Genomic DNA, 27,296 nt, shown 5'->3' with positions numbered 1-27,296 from the left:
AGTAGCGCACCTATGCGTCGATAAAAGGGGTGCTGCCACTGCCCCCTTCAGTTCCTCCTTACCACCATTGACGGTGCTGGAACATCCTCTTGCATTGGCAAGTGGTTATACTAGTGGTTGTTTCTCAGTCATCTTTACAATCCGTCCTGGAATACATCTAAAGCACCAAGGGATGGCATTCTCATCGATCAAGGTGCACCTGGTAGCTATTTTGGCCTTCCATCCTCCCATCCAGATAAGTCTTCTCACATGTAATGATGATCAGACTTCTTAAGGGCCTGGAAAGGCTCTTCCCGCAGGTCCATGATCCGGTTCCCCAGTGGGACCTCAACCTAGTTCTGTCTACGCTCACTGGTCCTCCCTTCGAGCCCCTGGCATTCTGCTCTCTCCTGCACCTGTCATGGAAGATCGTCGTCCTTGTAGCCATCTCTTTGGCGAGATTAAGGCTCTAACTGCCGAACCCCACTATACAGTTTTCTACAAGGACAAGGTCCAGCTGTGCCCTCACCCAGCCTTCCTGCCAAAGCTGGCATCACAATTCCATGTCAATCAGGACATCTTCCTGCCAGTTGTATTCTCGAAGCTGCACAATTCCAACGAGGAGCGGCGTCTGCATGCTTTGGATGTCAGACGTGCCCTGGCTTTCTACCTTGAGTGAACCAAGTCCGTCCACAAGTCTTCTCAAGTTTTCATTGCAGTGGCTGACAGAATGAAGGGTCTCCTGGTGTCATCATCTTAGAGAATTTTATTCTGGATCACCTCCTGCATCTGTTCCTGCTACGAGCAGGCAAAGGCTACACCTCAACAGTTAGTGACAGCTCACTCAATAACAGCGCAGGCATCGTTCTTTCTCACCGATGTTCTGATCCAGGACCTCTACAGGGCTGCAACGTGGGCGTCTGTCCATACCTTCGTGACCCTCTGTCATCGCCTAGATGAGGCCCGAGATGCTGCTGGCTTTGCCAGAGCAGTGTTAAAATAGACACGACCATGAACTTCTGCCCACCTCCAGAGGAACTGTTTGTGAGTCACCTGACGTGGAATGGACGTGAGCAAGACGTGAGTTCTGTCCATGTTCATTTAATGTAACTTCATCAAATCCCGGTATAAGAAATGGTGCTAGGCTTCCAAGTAGGGAATCTTAGTATTGTCTTGTATGAAATCACTAGTCTGTACTGGTAATTAGGAATTTCAGTTCCGGGGGGGGTGTGGTGTTTTGTTACAAATTGTTGCTTTGTTTTTTAGTCATTTTGTTTTCATATATAGATTTAGCCTCTGTACTCTCCCTCATCATTAGAGACTAATAATTATTTTGTAAGAACTATTAATATACACAATATTGTACAAAATATAAATGACACAGTTCCTGTCCCAAGGCTCTTTACAATCTAAATATTGTTATCCATTATAATTAGGAACATAAGGTTCAGCTCAGATTAGTGATCTGTAGCATTCCCTCTCAACCAACTAGCTTCATTCTTTCAGACTTTTCAATATTCTAATTGTTTTTGTCTCTGAGCCCTTTCTATTTATGGTATATCGTTTTTGAGATAGTAACCAGAACTGAATGCAATATCCCAGGTGATTGTTCAATATTGATTTATATAACAGAATTATACTAGTCGGGAAGTAATACTGGGAGTTATTCCATATGCATTTTGTTTGTTGCTATACTTTGAGAAATAGTTTTAATTGAGCTTTCAGCAATGATTGTCAGCTCTCTTCTATGATGATTGCAGTTAACTAAGTATCCAGTAATTCCAGTAATGGACAAGTATGGGTCAGAGTATTCCTTCCAGTGTGTTACACCTTGCATTTCTCAGCACATAATTCTTCTGCTTTGATGCCCATTCACCTACCTTTGTTAGGTCCCTCAGAAATTCCTCAGTCTTCTGTAATTTTGCATTATCGGCAAACATTTTCACATCGCTGCTCCTTTCTTTTACCAGAGAATTGATTTAATACCCCCAGTCCTAGTGAAGAATATTAGGTCACAATACTTTTTGACATGATTTGGAAGGTGACCACTTATTCCCACTTTTATGTTTTTTATTTTTTTGTCCATTAGCTAGTTTCTAATCCATAACATCACCTCTTGCCCTGTGACTACTTAATTTCCTTAATGTGAGGGACTTTGCTGAAGACTTCTTGAAAGTTCAAATAACACACACCAGCCCATTCCTCTTTAATTTGTTGAAATATTCAAAGAATTCAAATTAAATACATTTTCCTTTACAGAAATCACACTAGTGTGTATCATATCAAGTTCAACTAGGTATTTTAAAATTGTTTTCAAAGGTTACTTCAACCAATTTACCTGTGCATTTTATAGTACTTTCTTCTTGGGGATTTCTGTAGAACCAACTTCTTTCAGGAAAAAATATATTCCTTTTCAGTAAAATGGAAAGTGAATGAATGTACTTTTTTCAAAACACATGAAATCTTAACAATTTACTCAGCTTTGTTTATAAAAGTCTCTTTCAGTCTAACAGTAAAATCAGCCACAACACTTATTTTTTTAAATAAGCTCAAATTTAAAAAAAACAGTCCCTATTGAGAGAGATCCATTAAACTTCACTCATAACTAGATAATCCAGTTTGCACACATTTTGGCATTGTCACAAAGTTTGCATTTCACCTGTCTCACAAGCAGACAGAACACCTTTCATCAGTTCTTACACTAATATTAGCTGTCATGGATTAAGCATTTGGGAGGTTTTCTTTCTCTTGTATGTACACACAGGAAAAAAAAGGGGGGGAGAGGAGGGGAAAAAGATAAAAATGAGGTTTGCATTTATCGCTGGATGCAAGACACTCTTGATCTGTTTATCTGTTGGAACTTCATCAAGTTCTGTGATATTTGCACGTAACACATTTCAGTGGTTAGCTGTTGGTGTCATAGCCATTCAGCTGCCACATAAAACTTTGGCAAATAGTCTTTCGTCAAGCTTTGAGCTGGCAGTGCTTTATGGTTTATGTAAACTTGAACTTCAGAATAGCTTAATTCAGATAATCAAGATATATCCTCATCAATCAGGACTTGAAGTCAGAATATTTTCTTTTTAGAAATCGTAGAGTACTTCAATTTACTTTAAAGAAAATTTGAAAAGTTTTTTGCTGGTAGAATGGAAAGGTGGTTGATGTGCCTGTAAACAAAACATTTTGAGTTAGTAAATACAAAGTTTCCAGCATTTTGTGCAACCTCATAAAAACAAAATCTTAATGTCTTTATGCCTATGTATTTTTTTACGCATTTTACTAAAATTGTATTCTTACAAAAATAACTTCTTAAACAAGTTCTACAAAGAACACAGCAGAATGTGGATTTTTAGTGTGGAACATTTTCTTCACAGTACTACAGAAATGTGTGGTCTAATGGAAACAATAAACCTCAAGGCTCAAATTTTCAGAGGCCTTCAACTTGGCATTTAAAACAGTACGCACCATATTTCCATATCAGATTTTTAATAATAATAATAATAAAAAAAATTGAGCACAAATTACATCGTGTAGACAAATTAGGTAAGATGGATGGCAAATGTAGTTTGCACACTCAGATCAGTGTCTTTGGGCATGAAAAAACTTCAAATGTAACAATATATGGCTACAATATTAGGGTCTGCTTTCAAAAATTAGCTTGTGAATTTAGTTAGATTAAAACATTTTAAAACTCTGAAAGCTGTATGGCTAGGTTATACAGTTCAGTTCTTCAGGTGTATAGTTTAGTCAATTTTTGTATGCTTTAGACAAAACAAAATGAGACTTTTGCATGTATAACCAGCGGTCGCCATCCAGAAGTTGTCCAGGTTGTTCAAGGCTGTTGGCCACAAATTAATCGGGGGGAAGGGGGGTGTGATGATAGGAGAAGAGATGGCCCAACCCAAGCAAGCGAGTTGCATCAAATTATGACGGGAAAACTTCAGAAATATCTGGAAAAAGTCAGGTGTTTAAAGTTGAAGCTTCCACTTGCGCGAGGAGCACTTGGTGACCTAAACTGACACAAACCTTGGCAGCAATGAGGAGGCTAGCTTTACAGAAAGAGGAAATGGGATCAGTTTTTGAACAATTTCTCTAGTGTGTTAGACACAAACAGGCTTTGTCAGCCAGGCATGTATTCTTGTTCCAGCTAATCATTTTTTTTTAGACATTTATCATGGTCAGTTCAGGGAAGTTACCTTTGTCCATTTAAGTCTAAGCTCCCTCGTGTTCTCCTCTCCTACCTCAGAACACTGAGTCAAGAGTTTGGAATTAGGTCCTGTTCTGTCTGTCTATTTTTGCACTTTCAACACACACAACTCCTGAGTAATTGAAAGTGTTTATCAAATATCTGCACAATGCAATTGTGCACTGGAATTAACAGGAGAGGATATAAAACATTTAGGATATCGTACTAAAGAAGGCAGCACCAAAGAGCTGAACATAAAGTACTCTGTGCTAAGTCACTGACAAATTTATGCTGCTACGTGCTTTGTCTTCGATTCAGGAATGAAGAGAGTTGCCTGTCAATGGTACCTGATACACTTGTGTGTTTTGGATAGGGATGGGGTGAACGGTGGACAGAACTAGAGCTATCTAACAATTTTTCTTAGCCAATTATTTATGCAAAAAAATCCAAATCAAAGTTCACTGATGGTATCCGAACATTTTACCAGATGTGTGGGTTAATTGCAGCATTTGTTGTGGAAAAAAGTTCTAAGAGCTGTTTTAAATTAAATATCAAGGTATGACAGAAGCCCCATTTCTTTTTGTATCCTTCTATTCCCATTTAAACTACAGGTGCATGGAATTGTTCGCCGATCTAGTTCTTTCAACACTGGCCGGATTGAGCATCTCTACAAGAATCCGCAGGCTCACGTTGAAGGAAGTAAGGTGTTGTCTGTATAGTTGTTTCTCATTCTACATTTCTTCATGCAGTAAATTTTGTTTTATAGTATATCTTCTCCTATCGATGTACAAATCCTCTTTATTTAAAGCATACCAGCCTGTAATCACTATAAAGTTGTCTCTTCCCAGTGGAGATTTGGGATCTGTTGTAAAATTTGTTGTTCATCAGCCAGCCATTCTTCTTGTCTGTCTTCCTATCAGAAGCTCTATCTCAGTAAGAAATGAAAGCAGTTTTCAGATTCAATTTGATGCAAAATTTTATACTTATGAATTGGCTGGAAAGAATATACAAAAATATTTAAAGTAATTCATTGAGAGAGGGTGGGGAGGCATCTTGTACTCAGTACAAATTTTGATGTTGCAGTTTTCTTACACCAAGATGATCAATAAAAAGAGAAGTGAATGGCTAGACATGCAAAAAGCTGCGTGAGGTTGAGAGAGCTTTAGGAGGCTGGCAATGTGAAGCATCACTGGAGTAAAACAAGTTTTGAGGGTAATTATCTTTTTAGTTACATAATAAAATGGAGGATCATCTTATATGCAACTCTGTATGGAATATCGCTCTAGCACTGAAATAGTTTTACTTTCTCATTGCCTTTAGGGCTTTTTTTTAAAAAGCAAGCCAGCAAGCCCCAGCCACACCGTAGCTTGCAGCAAGCCCCAGCCACACCGTAGCTTGCAGCAAGCCCCAGCCACACCGTAGCTTGCAGCAAGCCCCAGCCACACCGTAGCTTGCAGCAAGCCCCAGCCACACCGTAGCTTGCAGCAAGCCCCAGCCACACCGTAGCTTGCAGCAAGCCCCAGCCACACCGTAGCTTGCAGCAAGCCCCAGCCACACCGTAGCTTGCAGCAAGCCCCAGCCACACCGTAGCTTGCAGCAAGCCCCAGCCACACCGTAGCTTGCAGGATAGTAGCAGATAAATATAGTAAAATATGAAGAGTTCTTCCAAGCTACACAGTAGATCAAGGTTCAATGGAGCAAGAGAATTGCAGTTGGTGCACTGGGGTAGATTCTTTTGACCTATGAGACTCGGCACAGGTCTGGTCCAAAAAAAGTGTGCTGCATGTGGATTTTGCTTTTTCACTTTTTTCGATCCTCCTTTTTAATGACTATTTGAAGCTGTTAAGGAAGAGTGAGATGTTTTAAGATGTATTATCCATACATTAGTGAGGCTCAAATCTGGATTCCATTGTCTCATGGCAAAATATGGGGTCTGGATGAAAGCTGGTTATCTGTGACTCAACATGAATGTTATCACACACATAAATAACACGTGCAGCCTTGCATTCTCCTGTCTCCTTTTCATCACCACTTTAGAAAGTTCATTTGGCTTAGAGAGTCCTTGAAGCAGTCTAGGTTCCCCCTCCTGTACATGACTTCTCTTCATAATCATGGATGCTCTTACCCCTTTGACCTTTGCTGTCAGTGCCCTTCTGCTCTTTTGCCCAGTTTCCTCTACTTCTGCTCTTTTCTCAAAATGGTGACTGAGACCTTCTCTTTTATGACCTCCAGTCCCTTTTGTCAAGTGATCCATTGTATGTCTACACTGCAGGTGCTACAGCAGCATAGCTATGGTACCCCGTAATGTAGATGCAGGCTACAGCGACGGAAGGGTTTTTGATCAGTGCAGGAACTCCATTTCCCCAAATGATGGTAGATGGAAGCATTCTTCTGTTGACCTAGTTGTGTCTACAATATGGGTTAGGTCACATAGATACGGTGCTCAGGGGTGTGGATTTTTCACACCACTGAGTGTCATAGCTATGTTGACCGATGTTTTAAGCGTAGATCAGACCTTAATTACCAGCTCCTCTGGGCAAACTGGTTCTTCTTGGTAGCAGCCAACTCTGTCCAAGGATGCTTCTATTTGAATAGAGCACCATCTGGGTATAGTGACCCCCTATTTGCCCTGTGTTGCCATCCCATGGAATTTGTCTAACATGGTGGTAGAAGGACACCAGAGAAGTCAGCAAGCCCCACATTCAGTCTAATACAGATGCACATGAAGAACTCCCAAAATCATACAGAGTTCTTAAGCTGTATGAAGACAGATTCCGCAAATCATCACAAAGACAGAACCAGTACTTGCTGACACTGGCAATGGCAATTCTTGCTGAGCATTTAGAGAAATAAATGTGTGGACCTACTTATGTGTCACTGCTTTTATTGAAGTTGTATCACCGTTTTTTGCCACAGTGCTTCGGTCTTGGAAGGGTGCTACCTCTGTCATTGCTCCTGGATTCTCAGATTGCTAATGGTATTCTTTATCACCTATGTTTGGTGAGAAAGCTGAAACCATTTCTCTCTAACGTAGACCTCGCAACAAACTTCCCCACCTTTCTGTTAGGCATTTAACAATCAGATCATCACATCTGACAGGAGAACTTTTTCATTTGAGGGCCTTTGTCTTTGAAATTTGCTCGCTTGGATGGTTTAACAGAGCCCAAGTCTATCAAGCCTCAGAACATAATGTAAGATGTATTTTTATTTGGTTTGACTTTTGCTTGTTTTTATCTTACACAATTTGAAAAAAGACGAGTGGTGGTCAAAGCTACCCATTATGGAAGGCTTGTCTTTTGTATTTTAAACTTGAAAATAATCGTCTAGCTGCTATAGCAAAAGATCATCTGAAGAGCAATAAAATAAATTAGTATATTTTTATGAGGAATGCTATTCCCAGTTTTTCCAGCGAAGACCGTATTAGAACTTGGTCTACTACAGTTTAAAACATCATGGCTAACATGGTAAACTGAAGCACAAGAAAATAAATAAATAGCTACAGTATTCTTTTTTGGGTACCTCTCCTGAGCTCGTGAAAGGAAACTGAAAAAAGTATAGAACACCAGAAAGAAAGCAAATACTAATGTTGACATTCTTTCTTGATCATTTTTCTCTAATAGAGGAATAGAATCATAGAATATCAGGGTTGGAAGGGACCCCAGAAGGTCATCTAGTCCAACCCCCTGCTCAAAGCAGGACCAATTCCCAGTTAAATCATCCCAGCCAGGGCTTTGTCAAGCCTGACCTTAAAAACCTCTAAGGAAGGAGATTCTACCACCTCCCTAGGTAACGCATTCCAGTGTTTCACCACCCTCTTAGTGAAAAAGTTTTTCCTAATATCCAATCTAAACCTCCCCCACTGCAACTTGAGACCATTACTCCTCGTTCTGTCATCTGCTACCATTGAGAACAGTCTAGAGCCATCCTCTTTGGAACCCCCTTTCAGGTAGTTGAAAGCAGCTATCAAATCCCCCCTCATTCTTCTCTTCTGCAGGCTAAACAATCCCAGCTCCCTCAGCCTCTCCTCATAACTCATGTGTTCCAGTCCCCTAATCATTTTTGTTGCCCTTCGCTGGACTCTCTCCAATTTATCCACATCCTTCTTGAAGTGTGGGGCCCAAAACTGGACACAGTACTCCAGATGAGGCCTCACCAATGTCGAATAGAGGGGAACGATCACGTCCCTCGATCTGCTCGCTATGCCCCTACTTATACATCCCAAAATGCCATTGGCCTTCTTGGCAACAAGGGCACACTGCTGACTCATATCCAGCTTCTCGTCCACTGTCACCCCTAGGTCCTTTTCTGCAGAACTGCTGCCTAGCCATTCGGTCCCTAGTCTGTAGCTGTGCATTGGGTTCTTCCGTCCTAAGTGCAGGACCCTGCACTTATCCTTATTGAACCTCATCAGATTCCTTTTGGCCCAATCTTCCAATTTGTCTAGGTCCTTCTGTATCCTATCCCTCCCCTCCAGCGTATCTACCACTCCTCCCAGTTTAGTATCATCCGCAAATTTGCTGAGAGTGCAATCCACACCATCTTCCAGATCATTTATGAAGATATTGAATAAAACCGGCCCCAGGACCGACCCTTGGGGCACTCCACTTGATACCGGCTGCCAACTAGACATGGAGCCATTGATCACTACCCGTTGAGCCCGACAATTTAGCCAGCTTTCTACCCACCTTATAGTGCATTCATCCAGCCCATACTTCCTTAACTTGCTGACAAGAATACTATGGGAGACCGTGTCAAAAGCTTTGCTAAAGTCAAGAAACAATACATCCACTGCTTTCCCTTCATCCACAGAACCAGTAATCTCATCATAAAAGGCGATTAGATTAGTCAGGCATGACCTTCCCTTGGTGAATCCATGCTGGCTGTTCCTGATCACTTTCCTCTCATGCAAGTGCTTCAGGATTGATTCTTTGAGGACCTGCTCCATGATTTTTCCAGGGACTGAGGTGAGGCTGACTGGCCTGTAGTTCCCAGGATCTTCCTTCTTCCCTTTTTTAAAGATTGGCACTACATTAGCCTTTTTCCAGTCATCCGGGACTTCCCCGGTTCGCCACGAGTTTTCAAAGATAATGGCCAGTGGCTCTGCAATCACAGCCGCCAATTCCTTCAGCACTCTCGGATGCAACTCGTCCGGCCCCAGGGACTTGTGCACGTCCAGCTTTTCTAAATAGTCCCTAACCGCCTCTATCTCCACAGAGGGCTGGCCATCTCTTCCGCATTTTGTGATGCCCAGCGCAGCAGTCTGGGAGCTGACCTTGTTAGTGAAAACAGAGGCAAAAAAAGCATTGAGTACATTAGCTTTTTCCACATCCTCTGTCACTAGGTTGCCTCCCTCATTCAGTAAGGGGCCCACACATTCCTTGGCTTTCTTCTTGTTGCCAACATACCTGAAGAAACCCTTCTTGTTACTCTTGACATCTCTGGCTAGCTGCAGCTCCAGGTGCGATTTGGCCCTCCTGATAACATTCCTACATGCCCGAGCAATATTTTTATACTCTTCCCTGGTCATATGTCCAACCTTCCACTTCTTGTAAGCTTCTTTTTTATGTTTAAGATCCGCTAGGATTTCACCATTAAGCCAAGTTGGTCGCCTGCCATATTTACTATTCTTTCGACTCATCGGGATGGTTTGTCCCTGTAACCTCAACAGGGATTCCTTGAAATACAGCCAGCTCTCCTGGACTCCTTTCCCCTTCAAGTTAGTCCCCCAGGGGATCCTGGCCATCCGTTTCCTGAGGGAGTCGAAGTCTGCTTTCCTGAAGTCCAGGGTCCGTATCCTGCTGCTTACCTTTGTTCCCTGCGTCAGGATCCTGAACTCAACCAACTCATGGTCACTGCCTCCCAGATTCCCATCCACTTTTGCTTCCCCCACTAATTCTACCCGGTTTGTGAGCAGCAGGTCAAGAAAAGCACCCCCCCTAGTTGGCTCCTCTAGCACTTGCGCCAGGAAATTGTCCCCTACGCTTTCCAAAAACTTCCTGGATTGTCTATGCACCGCTGTATTGCTCTCCCAGCAGATATCAGGAAAATTAAAGTCACCCATGAGAATCAGGGCATGCGATCTAGTAGCTTCCGTGAGCTGCCGGAAGAAAGCCTCATCCACCTCATCCCCCTGGTCCGGTGGTCTATAGCAGACTCCCACCACTACATCACTCTTGTTGCACACACTTCTAAACTTAATCCAGAGACACTCAGGTTTTTCTGCAGTTTCGTACCGGAGCTCTGAGCAGTCATACTGCTCCCTTACATACAGTGCTACTCCCCCACCTTTTCTGCCCTGCCTGTCCTTCCTGAACAGTTTATAACCATCCATGACAGTACTCCAGTCATATGAGTTATCCCACCAAGTCTCTGTTATTCCGATCACGTCATAGTTCCTTGACATCACCAGGACCTCCAGTTCTCCCTGCTTGTTTCCAAGGCTTTGTGCATTTGTATATAAGCACTTGAGATAACCTGTTGATAACTATCTGAATGATAACTATCTGAATCTGATGTGGAAGAATTAGGCTTGGAATCTCAGGAAAGTCTGTTCCATGGCAACTATTTTGAAACAGGTCTCCAGGCAGTACTGGAGGAAATAAAGAAGCAATCAAGTAGCTCTAGTCTCATCAACTTCTAAAAGCTGTGTATTCCCTGTGCATTCTTCAGAGGAACAACTGATTTCAGTTTGAATAAAAGCACACTGCAAGGGGTGTGTGTCTCAAGAAGCAAGTAGTGACATTTTATAAACCAAGCTGGATTGTGACTCTATGCCAAAAATAGATTCCATATTGCTTTCTAAAGGAGACTTCTAAGTCAGACACAAAGAAATTTTAAATTACTGTGTTGAAAGTTCTATGCACTTCGCATATTTTGTAAAACTGCATACAGAACAAATAAACCCTGTCCCAAATAAAGTCTCTCCTTTTAAACTATTATATATAAAACTTCTCCTTTCCACAGATAAAAAGTTCCTATTTTTATCCCGAACAGTCCATTCACCATAGCTGTATACATTGCTGCTCTATTGTAAAGAGGAATGAGGTGGTCAAGATGGGAGTCTGGACCCAAACTACTGTGAGATTTACATTTCCTGCATGGAATTCCACTCAGTATGCAGACCACTGCTTTCTCTCTAATAGCTGAAATTTCTGAGTAGTCTTCAGGCATAGCTTATGTAGAATGTATTACAGTGATGCAGGTGACCCAAGCCATGGATAAGTGTAGTAAGGTCTGCGTATGGAAAAAACCTTTTTGCCAACTGCAAAAAAAGAGAAGTGCAACCTTAACCATCTCTATCTGGAACCTCAGGGGCAGCTACTGATCAAACATTATGCTCCCTCCTCACACCCACCTCACTTGCAAACCTGATTAATAAACAGTGGTCTCCCAACTTTCATGGAAGAAACTCATATAATCTCTGCATTTCTTACTCCTGAGGGAATTCTGTGACCAAAAAAAATTGTGCACAATATTTTAAAATTCTGCAAATTCTATTTGCCAATAAATAAATATGGAGGCTCCAGCCTGGCAATGGGGAGCACAGGCCACTGGCTACACAGAGGTGGGAGATCACCCTGCACCCCATCCTGTCCGGGACACAGACTCCGCGGTGAGGCTGCACCCAACCCTGACACAGTGCAAGGGCTGAGTCTGACCCAGAAACATGCCAGACACACCAGTTTTGGGTAGACAGGCTTAGCCTGGCAGGATCGAAGTGTGTGTGGGGGGGTTACCGGGGTAAGAGGTTTGTGTGGAGCAGTCTGCGTGTCGGTGGGGGGAATGCAAGGGCTCGTTGGGGAGGGTTCTGGCTGTGGGGCAAGGGGTCTCTGCTGGAGGGTCCAGGAGATGGTGCTTGGGGCTCAGTGGGTGTAGGGGGGAGGATGTGGCTGCAGGGGACTCATTGGGATGGTCCAGGTGTAGGGGGGTGGGGCTAAGCAGGGTGGGGAATTTGAGTATGGGGGGTGAGGCTCAGCAGGGAGGGCCTGGGGGGGGTGGTGTCTGGATGAATGGGGCTTTGGTCACTCCTCAGCTGCAGCTGCACATACAGCAATCCCTCCTACTGCAGCTGAGGAATGAAGGGGACAGGAAAAGAGTGGGGTGCAGGACCACGGGAGGTTTCTGAGGGCGGATCTCACCCGGCTCTGACCGCCCTGTGTAGGGGAAGAGGGAGTGTGCTCCCAGCCCAGCTCAGCCCGGTGCAGATTGGAGCCACCAGCCAGGGTGTCCCCAGCCCCGCCCCGCCCCACCCCACCCCATCAAAGTGATCTACCTCTCCACCGGCTGCTCCGGGTGCTTGAAACAATGCGGCTGCGCTGCTGAGGAGGGGCATGTGGCCTCTTCCTTTGCTTCCCCGCCAGTAATTTTTCTCCCGGGAAGTGTAAAATCTGCGGGGGCATGAATTCTGTGTGTACACAGTGGTGCAGAATTTCCCCAGGAGTAATTTCTTCTGATTGCTGCTCTGAATCCAAAAGCATTACCTCCTTCTTGTCTGCCTGAGTCTCAGCCAACTAGTTCTCATTTAGAGAACCCTTGGCTAGATGCTGAGTCTCTTATCTGACTGGTTGATTCTAATGAGACAGACACGCAGCTTGAATGTTGTCCACGTACTGAAGACCCTGCATGCCATACCATCTCACTATCTCCCCTAGCAGTCTCGTATTCACATTGAAGAGGAGGAATGACAAAATTAGTTCCCTGTAGGACCTAACATGAGAGATCCTTCAGGCAAGATGAGTAATCTCCCACTGTTCTCTTGTGGGGTCTCTCAGAAGCAAAGGAATGGAGCCATTCAGTTTCCAGTTCCCTTTAACAAACTCTGGAGACCAAAAACATCAGCAAATAATCTATGTTAATTCAATGTCCAGGGTCTTGCTTTAGCAGATTAAAAACAAAGTCTCCGTCCATGATTGATTTTTAACAAAATAGCTATTCATGTACACTATTTTTGGTACTAGAAATGTTAAAACCTATTTACCATGATGAATAAACTGTATTTTGAGAAGTTCTCTACAGGTTGTAGTTTGAGGACAAGGATAAAGTTGATAAGTTTTATATGACAGGTTTCAGAGGAACAGCCGTGTTAGTCTGTATTCGCAAAAAGAAAAGGAGTACTTGTGGCACCTTAGAGACTAACCAATTTATTTGAGCATGAGCTTTCGTGAGCTACAGCTCACTTCATCAGATGTTTACCGTGGAAACTGCAGCAGACTTTATATACACACAGAAATCATGAAACAATACCTCCTCCCACCCCACTGTCCTGCTGGTAATAGCTTATCTAAAGTGATCAACAGGTGGGCCATTTCTTTGTTTTGACAGGAGTTGGCTCATGCTGATACCTCCTTTTTCACATATCTGTTAGAAACTAACCAAATCAGGAAAGACTAAATACAGCTGCATGACCAGTATATCTGACCACAAATGAGACTTTTGTCAGTAATGTCATGAAACATGGTGCATTGCCTGTTGTGGTGTGGTGGGGTTTTTTTGTTTTTAATTACTCTTTCCTTAGTGTTGCTTCATTTTTAGAACCTAAAGCTTTCAGGTCAGCAGTGCTGAGTCTGACTGTATTATCACCTACACTTTCAGCCTATGAAAAGTTTAGTGATGTGAGCATTTCTTCTTTGCAGGTGTTTGAGAATCATCTTTAGCTGCTTAATACACAAGAAAGCAAACTGACTTGATCACAAAATCTTGTACGACATAGTTTTGTTCGGTAAAAACAAACCAGAACACTTTCTCTGTGTGACTCAATTGTATATTTAATGCTAGTTGTCATTGTGACATATACTGTAGAGAGGAAATTGGCCATAGCTACCACTGAACATTAGAATATTTTATGTATTATGTTTTCAAAGAAGAATAGTAGAAGTAAAGCCTTGAAAAAGTATCAAATAAAGAGCTGTCACTTATGGATGGCTTTGACTGGCTTTCTTGTAGCTGGCCATGAACAGAACTTAGCAGAATATTATTTATGACCTACATCCTTGATACAAATTAGTAAGGGGTGACAAAGTTAGTATGTTTTGTTCTTTTCTTATCCTGGCACAAGACATTGTTACGAGTACCCATGCTGAGTGAAGGATAGACCTCAGTAGAGGTCAATGGTACTCATCTCTAATTGTATTCCAAGAAGGCATTGTGATTATAAAATTGCAGATGTACAACATAATGCTGGGTTGTATATGAAATGTCTGGGGATAGGTGAAAAAATAATTGTCATAAATAGCCAAGAAAATGGTGTGCTCTAGTGGCCTGAGCTGAGTAGTTGGAACATAAACCCTTGAATTCTAATCATAGCTTGACTTTGGCTTTATGGTCTTGGTGAAATCACTTAATTTCTCAGCCCCAGTTTCCCCATCTTTGTGGTGGGAAGTGTGAGGAAATGAATTAATTTAGTTAACTTTTTGTACAAATATTTTGAAGGTGCAGATCTCTATACAAACATTTGGTAACTGCAAAAGTTGTGAGAAGAAGATACTTTGGAAAGAAGGCATAAAAATGTAAATCTTTTCAAGGGATAGGGTCAAGTAGTTTAGCCTTCAAATTTAGACTTTGTTGAAAATCTATAGCAGTCAGCATTAAAAAAGATAGTCACCAATAGTTATCAGACAGTGGTATGTGAGATACTGCACTTATTTCCTGCTATAAATATGGGGAAAACATTTAGTTACTTAGGTTTGTTAACAGAAGACACATTCTAGCCAAGATTTTCAAAAGTTATTACTGATTTAAATTGGCTGTCGGTAATAGAGGCCTGATTTTTCACAAAGCTCTAAGTATGCTCTCCACGAAGAACAGGCCCCTCAAAGATGTCAGGAGCTGGTCTTTCAAAACAAGGATCCAAATTTACTAGTTGCATTAGAAAATCTTAGTCACTGCCATTTTAATGGTGGTGGCTAAAATCTGAATTTGACAATGTTGATTTAAAAACAAAAATAATCGGTAAAAGGTATTGTTAAATGTTCCCTGTAAGTGTTGGAAACCCAGACTAAACAGTTTTGTGCTAATGGGTGAGAATAAGTGAAGCTTCTCAGATGAGGTTTAAATATCCTTGTTGAATGAAGTGCAACAGATTAAGCAAGTAATGTAAATGTTGCCAATTTAATCTAAGGTGGTGGTTACAACTCTGGTAAGGAAGATCATATTTTTAAAAATGATGTATTATCTAGATAATTTTCTTTTAATTTCTTACCTGAATAGTGTATATATTTTTAAATAGGACCTTGACTAAGGACACCATATTGTTTTGAGAATTGAGTATATAACTTTCATTAGTCTAACTGTATTTTCTTGAAATCTGAAGACATGAAGCTGCACTATGGTGATCTCACAGACAGTACTTGCCTGGTGAAGATAATTAATGAAGTGAAACCCACTGAAATCTACAACTTGGGAGCTCAGAGCCATGTCAAAGTAAGTAACTTTTTATCACTGAGAATTCTGAATGGTTAGTGATTGTGTGCACTATATCTCTATTCATAATTTTAGTCCAGAGCCCCTACAGCATTTCAACAATTACTAGTTATAACATATGAGCACTGCTTTAAATCATAGCAAATACTACTAACTTGGTGCTGAATACTGTACCAGTTTCCGTACTGAATGAAAAATTAAACCTTAAGTGGCAGTACGAGGTTAAATTGGCATTGCCAACACTATCCCCAATTTTTGAGGCTTAGTGTGTCCACCATTTGAAATAACATTGGTTTCAAAATGTCCTGAAAAGAAACCCTAATAGAAGACTAGCACAGTTGGTTTGTGTCTGAACCAAAACATTGTTTTAAAGTAATATTTTATTTTTAGCTGATATATTTGATGATGTGTATGAACCTGATTAAAAAATTCCAAATAGCTGAGTGCTGTTCTCAATTCTGGTCAGAAGCCTTTGGGGTGAAACATTTAGTTCCATACTATTCCTCACCCAAAGCCTCTAACTAGCAGTCTTTGACTTGTTCCTCCTTTTCTGTCCACCAGCAGTCTCCCCTTTGATCCTGCTGGTGTCTGTCTTGGAATGCTTTGGAGTAGCCTATCGTTATTTTATTTTTATATATTTTTATTTATGAGGTATTTGCAACTTTTTAGTGCAGGGATTCTCAAACTGGGGGTTGTGACCTCTCAAGGGTCCCAAGGTGGTTATGTGGGGGTCACAAACTGTTAGCTCTGTGGGGCTGACAGCCCTGAGTCCCCATTAAATTAAATTACCTCTCCCCCATTTTTAATTTATAAGGGGTGTCACACTCTGAAGCTTGCTGTGTGAAAGGGGACACAAAAGAAAGTTTGAAAACCACTGTTTTAGTGTGTGAGTTGCATCTGTTGTTGCTACTAGTCTGTTAAATGTCTAGTGGGTGCCATAATGAAACATTTACAGTGTCCTGTATAGTACCTACAGAAAGTCTTTTTCTGAGTGAAAGAGACTAACCTTGTTTAATCCTTTACTAATATGGAAAAGATTACCCAGAAATGAGCATTTCAAGGTCATTGCTGTCCCTGGTGATTTTTCTCCAAAGAAGAATTTAACCTTTTCTCTCCTTGATTTTGATGCACTTCCTTTTCTTTTCCTTTCTTTTATTCTGGATACACTACTGATCTTCCAGTGTTAATTGACAGAACACTGGCTGTAACAGAACCACAATACAATAGCCACCATTTTCACAGCCTCTTTTGTTAAAATCGGTTTATTCTTGACGTAGAAATAATTTGAGCTTCTGGCATCCTACTTAACAGCGAATGCTTCAAATTAGTTTTGTACCCAGTCTTATTGATCTTCCTTCATTTGCAACTTGTGTATTTGTTCATGAAAAGTAACATCTCCACTTCCCCAAGAATGTATCACTACCAGTGAAAGGTTCTGCCTGTGCCAGTTTTGAGGTAGACAGTGTCCTTTGAAAGAATGTGACATGTAAATGGAGAGAGTGCCATATACTCCTTCTGAAGGGGAAATGGAAAATTTTAAAACTGTCAAAGGGTTGAACTTGCAGCTAGAGACAAATCAGTAATTTTACCTTGAAATACCAATTTGCTGTGAGTTCAGGAAAGTGATGTGAGTAACAAGGTGAATTTTCTGTTAATGGGATGGGCAGCTGCCTAATGTGCATGTAACTTTACATAAAAAAAGATAGAAATAAAAACGGCACCTTATTGTAATCACAGAATTCTCTTTAAACACATGTAGTTTCATTTACCATGGGGAATCATCATTTGCATTTGCTTCTTTAGTTCTCTCTTACAAATTAGGATCCATAGACTACTCTTAACTACTTGGTAGCAAATCGTGATTAGAAAACAATGGTAAATCAGCCACATGCACCTTCTGACTCCTTCCTCTTCTAAGGCCAGGAGTGGGTACATAATTGCTTTCAAACTCGTGTCTAAGTCAGCAAAAGCAAATCATGCCTAAAGACAGCAACTAATGACTGGTCTGATCATAGATATAAAAATTAAATGGAAACTTTTTAAGTTTTAAAAATACTTTGGTATTATCAAGATGATTTAGAACGGTTCAGCAATGCCAAATGTTCTAAGACTGCTGCTGACACTAATGGAGTTGGGAAAGTCTTGACAAATCAGATGTCAAGAATTATAACATTCAAAACCAGTCGGAGAACACTTCAGTCTCTTTGGTCACTCGATTACAGACCTAAAAGTGGCAATTCTTCAACAAAAAAACTTCAAAAACAGACTCCAACGAGAGACTGCTGAATTGGAATTAATTTGCAAACTGGATGCAATTAACTTAAGCTTGAATAAAGACGGGTGGATGGGTCATTTCACAAAGTAAAACTATTTCCCCATGTTTGTCTCCCCCCGCCCCCCCCCCCCTCCATTGTTCCTCAGACATTCTTGTCAACTGCTGGAAATGGCAGACCTTGATTATCACTACAAAAGGTCCCCCATCCACACACACCCCTTGCTGGTAATAGCTCACCTTACCTGATCACTCTCATTAGTGTGTATGGTAACACCCATTGTTTCATGTTCTATATATAAATCTTCCCACCGTATTTTCCACTGAATGCATCCAATGAAGTGAGCTGTAGCTCACGAAAGCTTATGCTCAAATAAATTTGTTAGTCTCTAAGGTGCCACAAGTCCTCCTTTTCTTTTTGCGGAGTTGGGAAAGTACCTGTTCCTTCATAATAAGATTTTGCAAACTGGTGAACATCCTCATCAGCACATGATTTAAGCAAAGCTTGCTTTAATCATAGCCTATGTAAATTAACTACTTTTTTGTGTGTGGTGCTTTCAGAGAAAAAGTTCTAATCTTAGCTTACTTTACATTCTGGTCACTTGGAATCAATGACGTCTGCAGTGTTTTTTGGTGGTGTTTATGTTGGCTTGTGTTTATGTAGAATAAAGTTTTCTATCACTCTCACTTCCAGTTAATTTTATGTGAGCCATGCTGAAAGTAAGGAAAATAAAATAATAGGAAGTTGGTCTGGTTTCCTGTAGGAAACCAATGAAGATGAAATTGGTTCTTGGAATGAACCCACAGCAGTCTGGGAAATACTGACAGAGAAGACCATTTTTCTAAATCGTAAACAGTGAGGATTATGACTCATGAGTAGGTCATTGAGAGGCTGATTTGATCTTATGCTGGAGAAAGTGAGAGATGAAGACTGAATTTGCTAGTTTTTGGAAACTGTAAACTTAACATGATATCATCAGAGTAGGAACAAATTATCCAGTGTGTAACCCTGCCTGTTTTCATGAGGAATGGGGTTTATAACTTCTACAGAGGGTGTTCAGTAACAGTAGCACATTCACTTCAGAGCTGTTACGCTAGTAGTTTAATCTTAAATTCTGTTCTTTAGACACTGCTGTATCATGAATCGTCACTACTAACCATGCAAATGTGTTTTTTTTTCATTTGGGTAGAATTGATGGAGGTAATTGGTTACTGTGCATTGACTCCAAAACCCAAGCACAGAATAGGCTGTTTTGTGTACATGCTTGATTAACTGAAACCAGTTGTTCAAAACTCCCTGCTAGAGTCCCTGACATATGTCATGTCTACACTACCACTTACGTCAGCAAAACTTATGTAGCTCAGGGGTTTCGCTGGCATAAGTTTTGCCGGTATAAGAGGTAGTGTGCACAGTACTATGTCGGCGGGAGAGTGTCTCCTGTTGACATAGCTACCTCTGATCATTGGAGGTGGCTTAATTATGTTGATGGGAAAGCCCTCACTTCAGCATAAAGCAGCTACATGAGAGCTCTTACAGCTGTACCACTATAAGGTCTCTAGTGTAGACATGGCCATAGACGCATGTACTTTAAAATTTATTAACTATATTCAAAATTCCTTCAAATATCCAAACCCTAGTTTGACTGAATTTGTTTAATGCCATTTCCACACACCATTTGGCCAATTGAGGGGGGTATTGCATATTTGTGTGTGTGTGTGTATAGAACAGTGCACAACATCTTATATCTATTTTAGGCAAACATAATTATGAACAGTATTAATTGCACTAGGAAACCACAGTACAGTATTAACTGTAGGTATTTTACTGTTGCCATCTTAAATTAATCAAGCAGGTATATACTCAGCTGATAGAAATGTTGAAAGCAAAGGGCAACAGAACACTGATATAGAGAATTCTGTCTTATATTAAACAGCTTAAAGTTAAATTCAGATGTGGTACAAAGGGATGCAACTGCTTTGTTTATACTGGAGTTAGTTTTGCCTAGTTACTCTGAGTCTGAATGTGGCCCTTTTAGTGCACTTGCTGTAATCAGTAGGAGATGACCTATTATGGGCTGTTGGCAGTAATTATTAGTGTCTCTTGCCAAAACTGTTGTCATAAAATATATGACGTGAAAAAAATGGGCTGATGTATTGCAACCAGGGTGCCTAATGTTTGCAACACAGACACATTGGCCATGTGCCAGTGGCCCTAGCATTAGACCTTATTTGCATATAAACTAACTTTTTAAAAAATCCGAAATACATGCCCTTAACCACTGTTTGCTGATACTTGTTTCTACCTTGCAAGATAAATACAAATAGTTGATTGTTTTTGTTCAACAATGATGAAACCCTGAAGGTGATCAGGTTTTTTTTTAAACTGCAGTTGCTGAGAAAGGGTGGATCAGGGCTACATTTTATTGCTACGTGGTCTGCATTTGGCACTGTGCTTGGACATTGACACTCTACTGCTATGATACCAAAATATCAATCAAATAATAATATGCATCACTCATAAAGCACTTTTCATTTAGAGAGCTCAAAGTAATTTAGGAGCCTTGTCCCCATTTTGCAATGGGGAAACTGAGATGCTAGGAAAGGTTAAACAGCTTCCTGTATGTGTAGAATCCCAGTTTTCCGACTCTTTGGTCTGCCTCTCTGTCCATTGAACCTCATTGCCTCCCAAATGTTGTAAGCTGGGAAGAGTCAATATGTGACTAAACAAGAGGAATACTTCAAACAACCAGTTGTCCTCTGTTAGCAGATTTTATTCCATCTGCAGCAGCAGCAGCATCTCGATTTTTGTCTGATTTACTAATACATTGCTAGTTTTGAATATTTTGACACAGGGCCAGTGTTTGCTTCTAATCAGGATATAAAGGTACCCCCAAAATGTTGGTTAGCTGGGATATTTTATGCAGTAGAAAAAGAATTCACAGTACATTGCGGAATTTCAACATTATGGGCCAGATTCTAGAGTAACTGCTGAAATCAATTTAAGTTACATTGGTGTAAAGCTTGTGTAAATAAGAACAGAATCAGGCCCATTGCTTTAAGTTTTTTACTTTAGTATAAAATTTCAGTGGGTTTATTTCTGCTTATGTAGTTCTAAAATGCTGATTGTTAATATACGGTACTTTTTTGTAGTTGGCAGAATTTTTCACACGGAATTTACCACAGCATTGTTTTAAATACTCTGCAATTCTGCAGAGTAATGCAGAAGTATGTGTATGCTTTGATTTTCTTTTCATGTAAATTGGATTAACTTTTAATGCTTGGGTGCCTGAACACCAATATTAGTTTCTATGAGTGGAAATGTATACTTGGTTCGTAGGCTTGTGCTGATGTTTAACTATCTATGTCAATATTGGAATTAGCACCACCTGAGTAATTTTTAATATTCACTAACAGTGAAACATGATAATTCAAGATGTAAATTCAGAATATCTGGCAATAAAATAACATTGGTCCATGTTTGTTTGGAAAAAAAAACAAACCATGCTACCAAGTTAAAAACTTCCCTTTAAATTTACAGTATCAGAGAGCTCTAGATCTACAGTACATAGGAAGTATTTGCAAACTGGTTTATTTTCCTAAAACACATAGGTACTAGAATAAGGTTTTGTAAGTTCTACTGATGATAGTAGAAGGGTTGGTATTTGTATAGTTCAGTAATCAGGTGGATTAACGTAGTCCTTTTTAACTGATCTTCTGGTTAAGGCCCTGATCCTGCAAACACTTACTCAGGGGCTTAGTTTTAAGCATGTGAGAAATCCCATTGAAGTAATAGAATTTATACGATACGACTGGTTCTAATACCTATCTGTTTTCTTAAAACAAACCAGTTTTAAAAATACCATCTCTATATTGGGGATATGTATTACTCTTACGGTGTAAATTTAAAAGGCCGTATTTTATCTTGGTAGTGTCTGGATTTTTTCCAAACAAACATTAATCAACAACGTTAATGCAGTTACTCATGTATTTAAAATTAAATGTGGGCAAAATGATTGTAGGTTTGGAAGATTGGAATTGAGAGACTTATCAGTGACATTTATATAATTTGTATCCATTCAGTTTTGGCCCTGATTCTGGAATCCTTACTTAGGTAACTCTCATTGACTTGAGTTCAGTTTTGTTTGAGTAAGAATTGCAGGCTAAAACCTTTGTTAGGAAATTCTAAAGTGTTCCCAGTCCTTCTGCAGTATCAAAAATAATCAGAACTATACACTACTTATAACATATAAATCCACATAGTTTTATCCGGTATGCAGAAGTAAAATGTTTCTGATCATTCAGTTTGCATGTTTTTTGTGCTTTGTTGTTGTATTATATTAAGTTTCCATATATTTAGCTATAAGCATTGAAAAAGGCCTAAGTGGGTAGCAGTTTAACCATTGAAGAGTGAAACACTCATTGTACCAAAATCTAGTTCAGTTAATGGACAAGAATAATGGCTGTGCTAAGGGTAAGGATGCAGTGTACACTGTATAAACAAAAATAATTCAATAAATCTCAACTTTATAGAATTTAAGAACTTCACAGTTAGGTTTTATAGAATATTTTACTGTATCACAAGCTGGTATCAAATTATCTTTAATTGAAAGTGTGTGGGAGTTCATTTGATTAGCTAAGAAGTAGAGCCCACTCCTGGTTTTTGCATCAGTAGGAACCTGAATGCAGACTGCTTTGCTGTAGGGATCCTGCTCACCAGGATAGGATTCCATAGAATTGGCTAGGGCACCATGGCATGGTGCATACTTTGCTGCATCTCTTTGCCAAACCACTGTGCTCAGCTACCATCTGTTAGCTAGCCTAGCATTGGCTTCTCGCAGCAGTTTGTGCTTCTCGTTTCCAGACCATAACCTCTTGAGGAAGTGGTGTGTGAGCCATTTCATTATTCAGGACCATCTCTTAACACTTGTGTGCTCTGAGGAAGGATCCTGCACTGCTGCTTCACTAGAGGAAGAAGATGCTTGCATTACCTTATCAACCTCACCTGCACCAGCGAGTGGCTTAATCCTTGAAGTGCTGATCCAGCAAAGCACTTAAGCATGTGCTTAACTTGAAATTGGTGGGATTACTCAGGTGCTTAAAATTAAGCACTTGCTTAAGTACTTTGCTGGATTGGGGCCAGAGTGTTGGGGTCTTGAAGGTCAGAGCCTCAGTGTGGCTGAGGGAAGCGTAAGGTTCTTTGTGTTCCCTTTTTAAAGTTTGTGTGTCATTTTGCCTATGTCTAGCTTTAAAACTCTCTCATTGCATTTCTGAGCAATGTAATTCAAATGTAAAGCAATTTAAAAATTCCGTTATACGCACATATTATTTTACATGGGGGTAGGGTTGAGGAACACTATGAAAATCGTATTATACCTGTTCAAACAGATTTTCTTTTATAAAATCTGGGAGGAACTGTCATTTTGATAATAGGTGGTGGTGGTTGGAATTTCTCTTATTAGTAGACCACACAAAGATATGTTTGTTTGCATTTTACATCATCAGTCCAGTCATAATAGCTGCGTGCATTGGCTAGCCTAAACTAAATCTAAAACCAAAAATATTTTTAGTAACTAAATGTAATTGTCACATGGCTTCAACAGATTAGTGTAATTGTTAGATAAGTATACATACCGTGTCTGCTAATATTATAAATGCATGCAAATGAATAATGGGATTATATGATTGCAGTAGTATGTACTAAGAATAATATATTGATTTGGTTCTTTAGCAAGTACAGTGTTACCAAATTCTTCACTTTGTGATCTGAAACAAGTACTTTTCAGGCCAAGCACACTGGGAGCCAAATTGAGGCAGTATTTTTATGAAAACAAATGGACATGTTTTAGTGCTGCAAAAACCTGTAAAATTACCTCTTTGTGCCTTCTCCCACCTAAAACACCCAAATCAAATCCTCTCTCCCAACACCTCACTGTAGCAATTTTTCCTGGAATGGAAAAAAATGCTAGAGATTATATGCTTTTGGGGTCATACTGATTTCCTTTGTATGGCACATATTTATAATTTGTTAGGTTTTTGCTTTTTCAGTCTCTGATGTTGTTGTTTTTCATGTGTCACTTGTGATCAGCACTAAGAAGATTACCACCAATAAATTTTATTTTAAAGTATCAGGAAAGCAATCCAGGGAAAAATGAAGCCTGATAATGTATTGAATACTTATCAAGGGTGTGAAAAAGACAAGACAAAGCCCTGAAGCAAAACTTTTCCATGTGATTGGATTGTTAAATAGCAAAGAGTGTAAATATTGTGATCAGCTAACCGAAAAAATTATAGACTACATTGTCGGTTGGTTATTTGTAAATTCAACAGTTTTATTTTTTGCAAGATATTTTATAAATGCAAGTAAAGGATTTTTTTCTTTAATTCCCCTCTTGTGCAATACAGTATATAAAGAGGACTACATACTTTGATGGATGAAGTGGTCCTTATCTTTATGATCTTGATGACTGATCAACTATGTTCTTAATCTCCTGCTTTGTGCGTTATTGGTATTTTAACATTCTGGGATGGATTCTGAACTCAGTTATGTTGTTGTAAATGTAGAGTAACAACTGATGCAGTAGAATTTACATTGACTGCAGTGGCACTGAAGCAGGTTTTCATGAGTGTGACTGAAATCCAAAATCTGAGCCCTTATTAAATCTATGTAATTGCTGATGGATATTCTAGCATAATTAAAATAACCCACATTTTGACAGCATTACCATGTACATATTAAAAATTGAAAATGAATTATGTATACATTCTCTAAGTTCTCAATTGGAAAAGGTAGTTAAATTGGGAGTGCCTTTAAAAATAAAGATTTTTATTATGTACATTTGTTTTATTTTAAGTAGCCCAAATTCTGTTTTTAAATTCATTTAAATTTAGAGGGAGGAAAAATGCAAGTTCTGTAAACGTTTCTGTATTTCTTGGGAAGTAAGCAAATGCCCCGTAGTACTTTTCCTTAGGACAGCTGGTTCGGATGGAAAGAGAAGGAAAATAGTTACGGTGTTTCTGGCATATTTCTTCTGTCAAATAGATGGCAGCAGAGTGTTATAGACAATGGAGCAGTCCAGTCCTGTAGTTGTAGTGAAAGAATGGTGACATTGCAAGCTGACTTTTATCAACTGCAGCCCGGTATAACTTGTAGTTAAACACAAAATAAGAAAGAAAGCTACCACTGATAATGCAGGAGCATAGAGGATGAAGAAGGGTATGAGATGCTATAAAGTTCTGAATTCTGGAATAGTCCCAGGTGGGAAAACTTAATCTTTTAAGGTATGTCGTCCTCTCATGCAACATGACTGAAATCAGCTAAAATAATATGCATGTCAAATTAAAATGACAGAAATAGAAAGTATTCACAAGTTGCAACTGAAAGTAATGAACTGCTGCCTTGGGGTACTCTAGAACTTGGCCTGCATGCCTATTTTTTAGTTAAGCAAGTTAAAGAGAGGAAATGTCAGTCCTCAAATCAGGCAAGCATTCTTTGGGAACGTTTGCTCAAATGTCAGCATTTTTTAGAAACAGATCTGCAGTCTGTTATGCCCCAATCCCAAAATTAGATTTGCCATTAAAAGGGTTCAAGTATTAAATGCGTCTTCAGGATAAGTGGTTAATTAAAGTGGTGCAATGTTTTAATTAGCATTCACTAGTTGCAAAATTAATAATGGGTTGACCAAGGGGTGTAGTAATCAAATATTATATTTGATGTACTCAATATTTTGTCTGTATCTGGAGCTTTTAGTAGGATTACCTTCAAAACAGAGGATGAAATCCTGGCTACGTTGAGACCAACGGTAGTTTTGCAATGAACTTCAATGGGGCCAGGATTTTTCACCTACAGTGAAGAAATTTTGGAGCCTATCAGTCAATTTCAGCCCAAAATTGTTGTCTTATGATATAATTGTAAAAGTAAAGAAACAATCCGAGATATGAGTGTTTAGTTTCAAGATTATTGTGGCTTCATTGTACTTCAAGGTTTGGAAAAAATCAACCCAGGTCAATCTTAGTGCTACCAAACCTAGAAAGGACTTTATTTCCGATAACACTGTATTACTACTACTGTTCAGGGTAAACATATGCCACACCATTTATTTTCCTGCTGTACCCTACATAGTTTAGTTTCCATAAACAGAGTTCATTGTTACAAAATTTGTTTTCAGAAGTGTATATAACAACTGAGTAAAGGCAATATTTGGCAAGTCTTTGTTGTGACAGAAAGTTATTTCTCACATGTTTTTTCCTTCCTAAATCTGATATCCTAAGAATCCCTACCCCTATTCGACAAGTTAACCCTTCCTCCCCTCCCCAATTTAATTTAATTTAATTTCTCATAGCTAATAAAGGCATTTTCACTCTGAAGTGTGTTGCAACTCACTCTCACTATTACAACTAAGTGAGACTAGAAGGGAGTATAGTTTCCAACTGTGTAATGTAACAGTGCAAAAATTAATAACCCTGGCTGCTGATGTTTCAGCTTTGATTAAACTGCTGTTAGTGACACAGTATGAGTGGGCCTGTGTGATTCTTTTAAAATGCTTTTATAAAATGAGGTGTTTTGACAGTTTTAATAAAACTGCTACAGTATCATATGTACTGTATGTAATTCATGTTATGTCAACATTGCTAAAACATGGACGGTATATGGACTACATACATACAGTATTTTATGCAATAAAATGATAGTATTCTATTCCTTTCTTTTAACTTTCTGTGTTTAGTATCAGTTTCATTAAGCATGCCATGTTTTACAAAGAAATCTTCTGTTTTGCTTTCAAATACACTTCTAAGGATATTCCAAATTAACAATAGTGTTTAGAAACATACCATGTTTGTTTTAATGACTTTTATGCTAAAAAGCATAACAATGCTGTTCTAATCACTCTAAAAGGGAACCTAAGTAAGCAAAAGCATGCACTGAACACACACTTCACTTAATAGAACAAAAAATAAGAACATTTTAAGATCCCTTCAGAAAGCATTTTCTAAATGTATTTCACCTGACAACCTTTTGTATCGTCAGAGTAAAATGCTGCAGGGCCCTGCTTGGGCAAAATCCCATTGAGGTTAGTGCTATTTTTCTGAACAAGGAATTTATCTTGAAAAGCATGATTTAATTTTCTAAAATCTGAAATACTTCTATATCTGTCTTTTTTTTTTAAGTACCAGCATATTTTTTTCTCCTTACAATACTGAACCCCCCTCCCCCTTGTGCTGATTAATACTAGGTTCATTTTCTGTGTTCTTAGTATGGTCAGATATGTATGGCTTATGTACCTCTTTGAATAATATATATTCACCCCTTTTATTTTCATGATCAATGGAAGAATTACAGTATAACTTTTTTAAATGAGTCTGTAGATTTTTAATGCATGTGGAATAGTTGAAATAAAATTTTACGTACTAAAAAGGGTTTTGCAGATTTGTAATACTACGAGA

The 27,296-nt window shown here is 39.5% G+C and overlaps 1 protein-coding gene across 2 annotated transcripts in view; it reads left to right on the top strand.

Annotated features, from left to right (window-relative positions):
- The window catches only part of GMDS (GDP-mannose 4,6-dehydratase), a 550,209-nt gene that overhangs the window by 101,512 nt on the left and 421,401 nt on the right, over window positions 1-27,296 (top strand). For both annotated transcript variants that reach the window (XM_073332192.2, XM_073332193.2), the window contains exons 3-4: window positions 4,777-4,864; window positions 15,474-15,583. In XM_073332192.2, the coding sequence (XP_073188293.1) occupies window positions 4,777-4,864; window positions 15,474-15,583 (198 nt within the window). The remainder of the gene's footprint in view (window positions 1-4,776; window positions 4,865-15,473; window positions 15,584-27,296) is intronic.

This window comes from Lepidochelys kempii, chromosome 2 (assembly GCF_965140285.1).
Source record: "Lepidochelys kempii isolate rLepKem1 chromosome 2, rLepKem1.hap1, whole genome shotgun sequence".
Lineage (NCBI taxonomy): Eukaryota > Metazoa > Chordata > Testudines > Cheloniidae > Lepidochelys > Lepidochelys kempii.
Note: the sequence above shows the minus strand (reverse complement) of the source record. Positions and strands in the feature narration are given on the sequence as shown.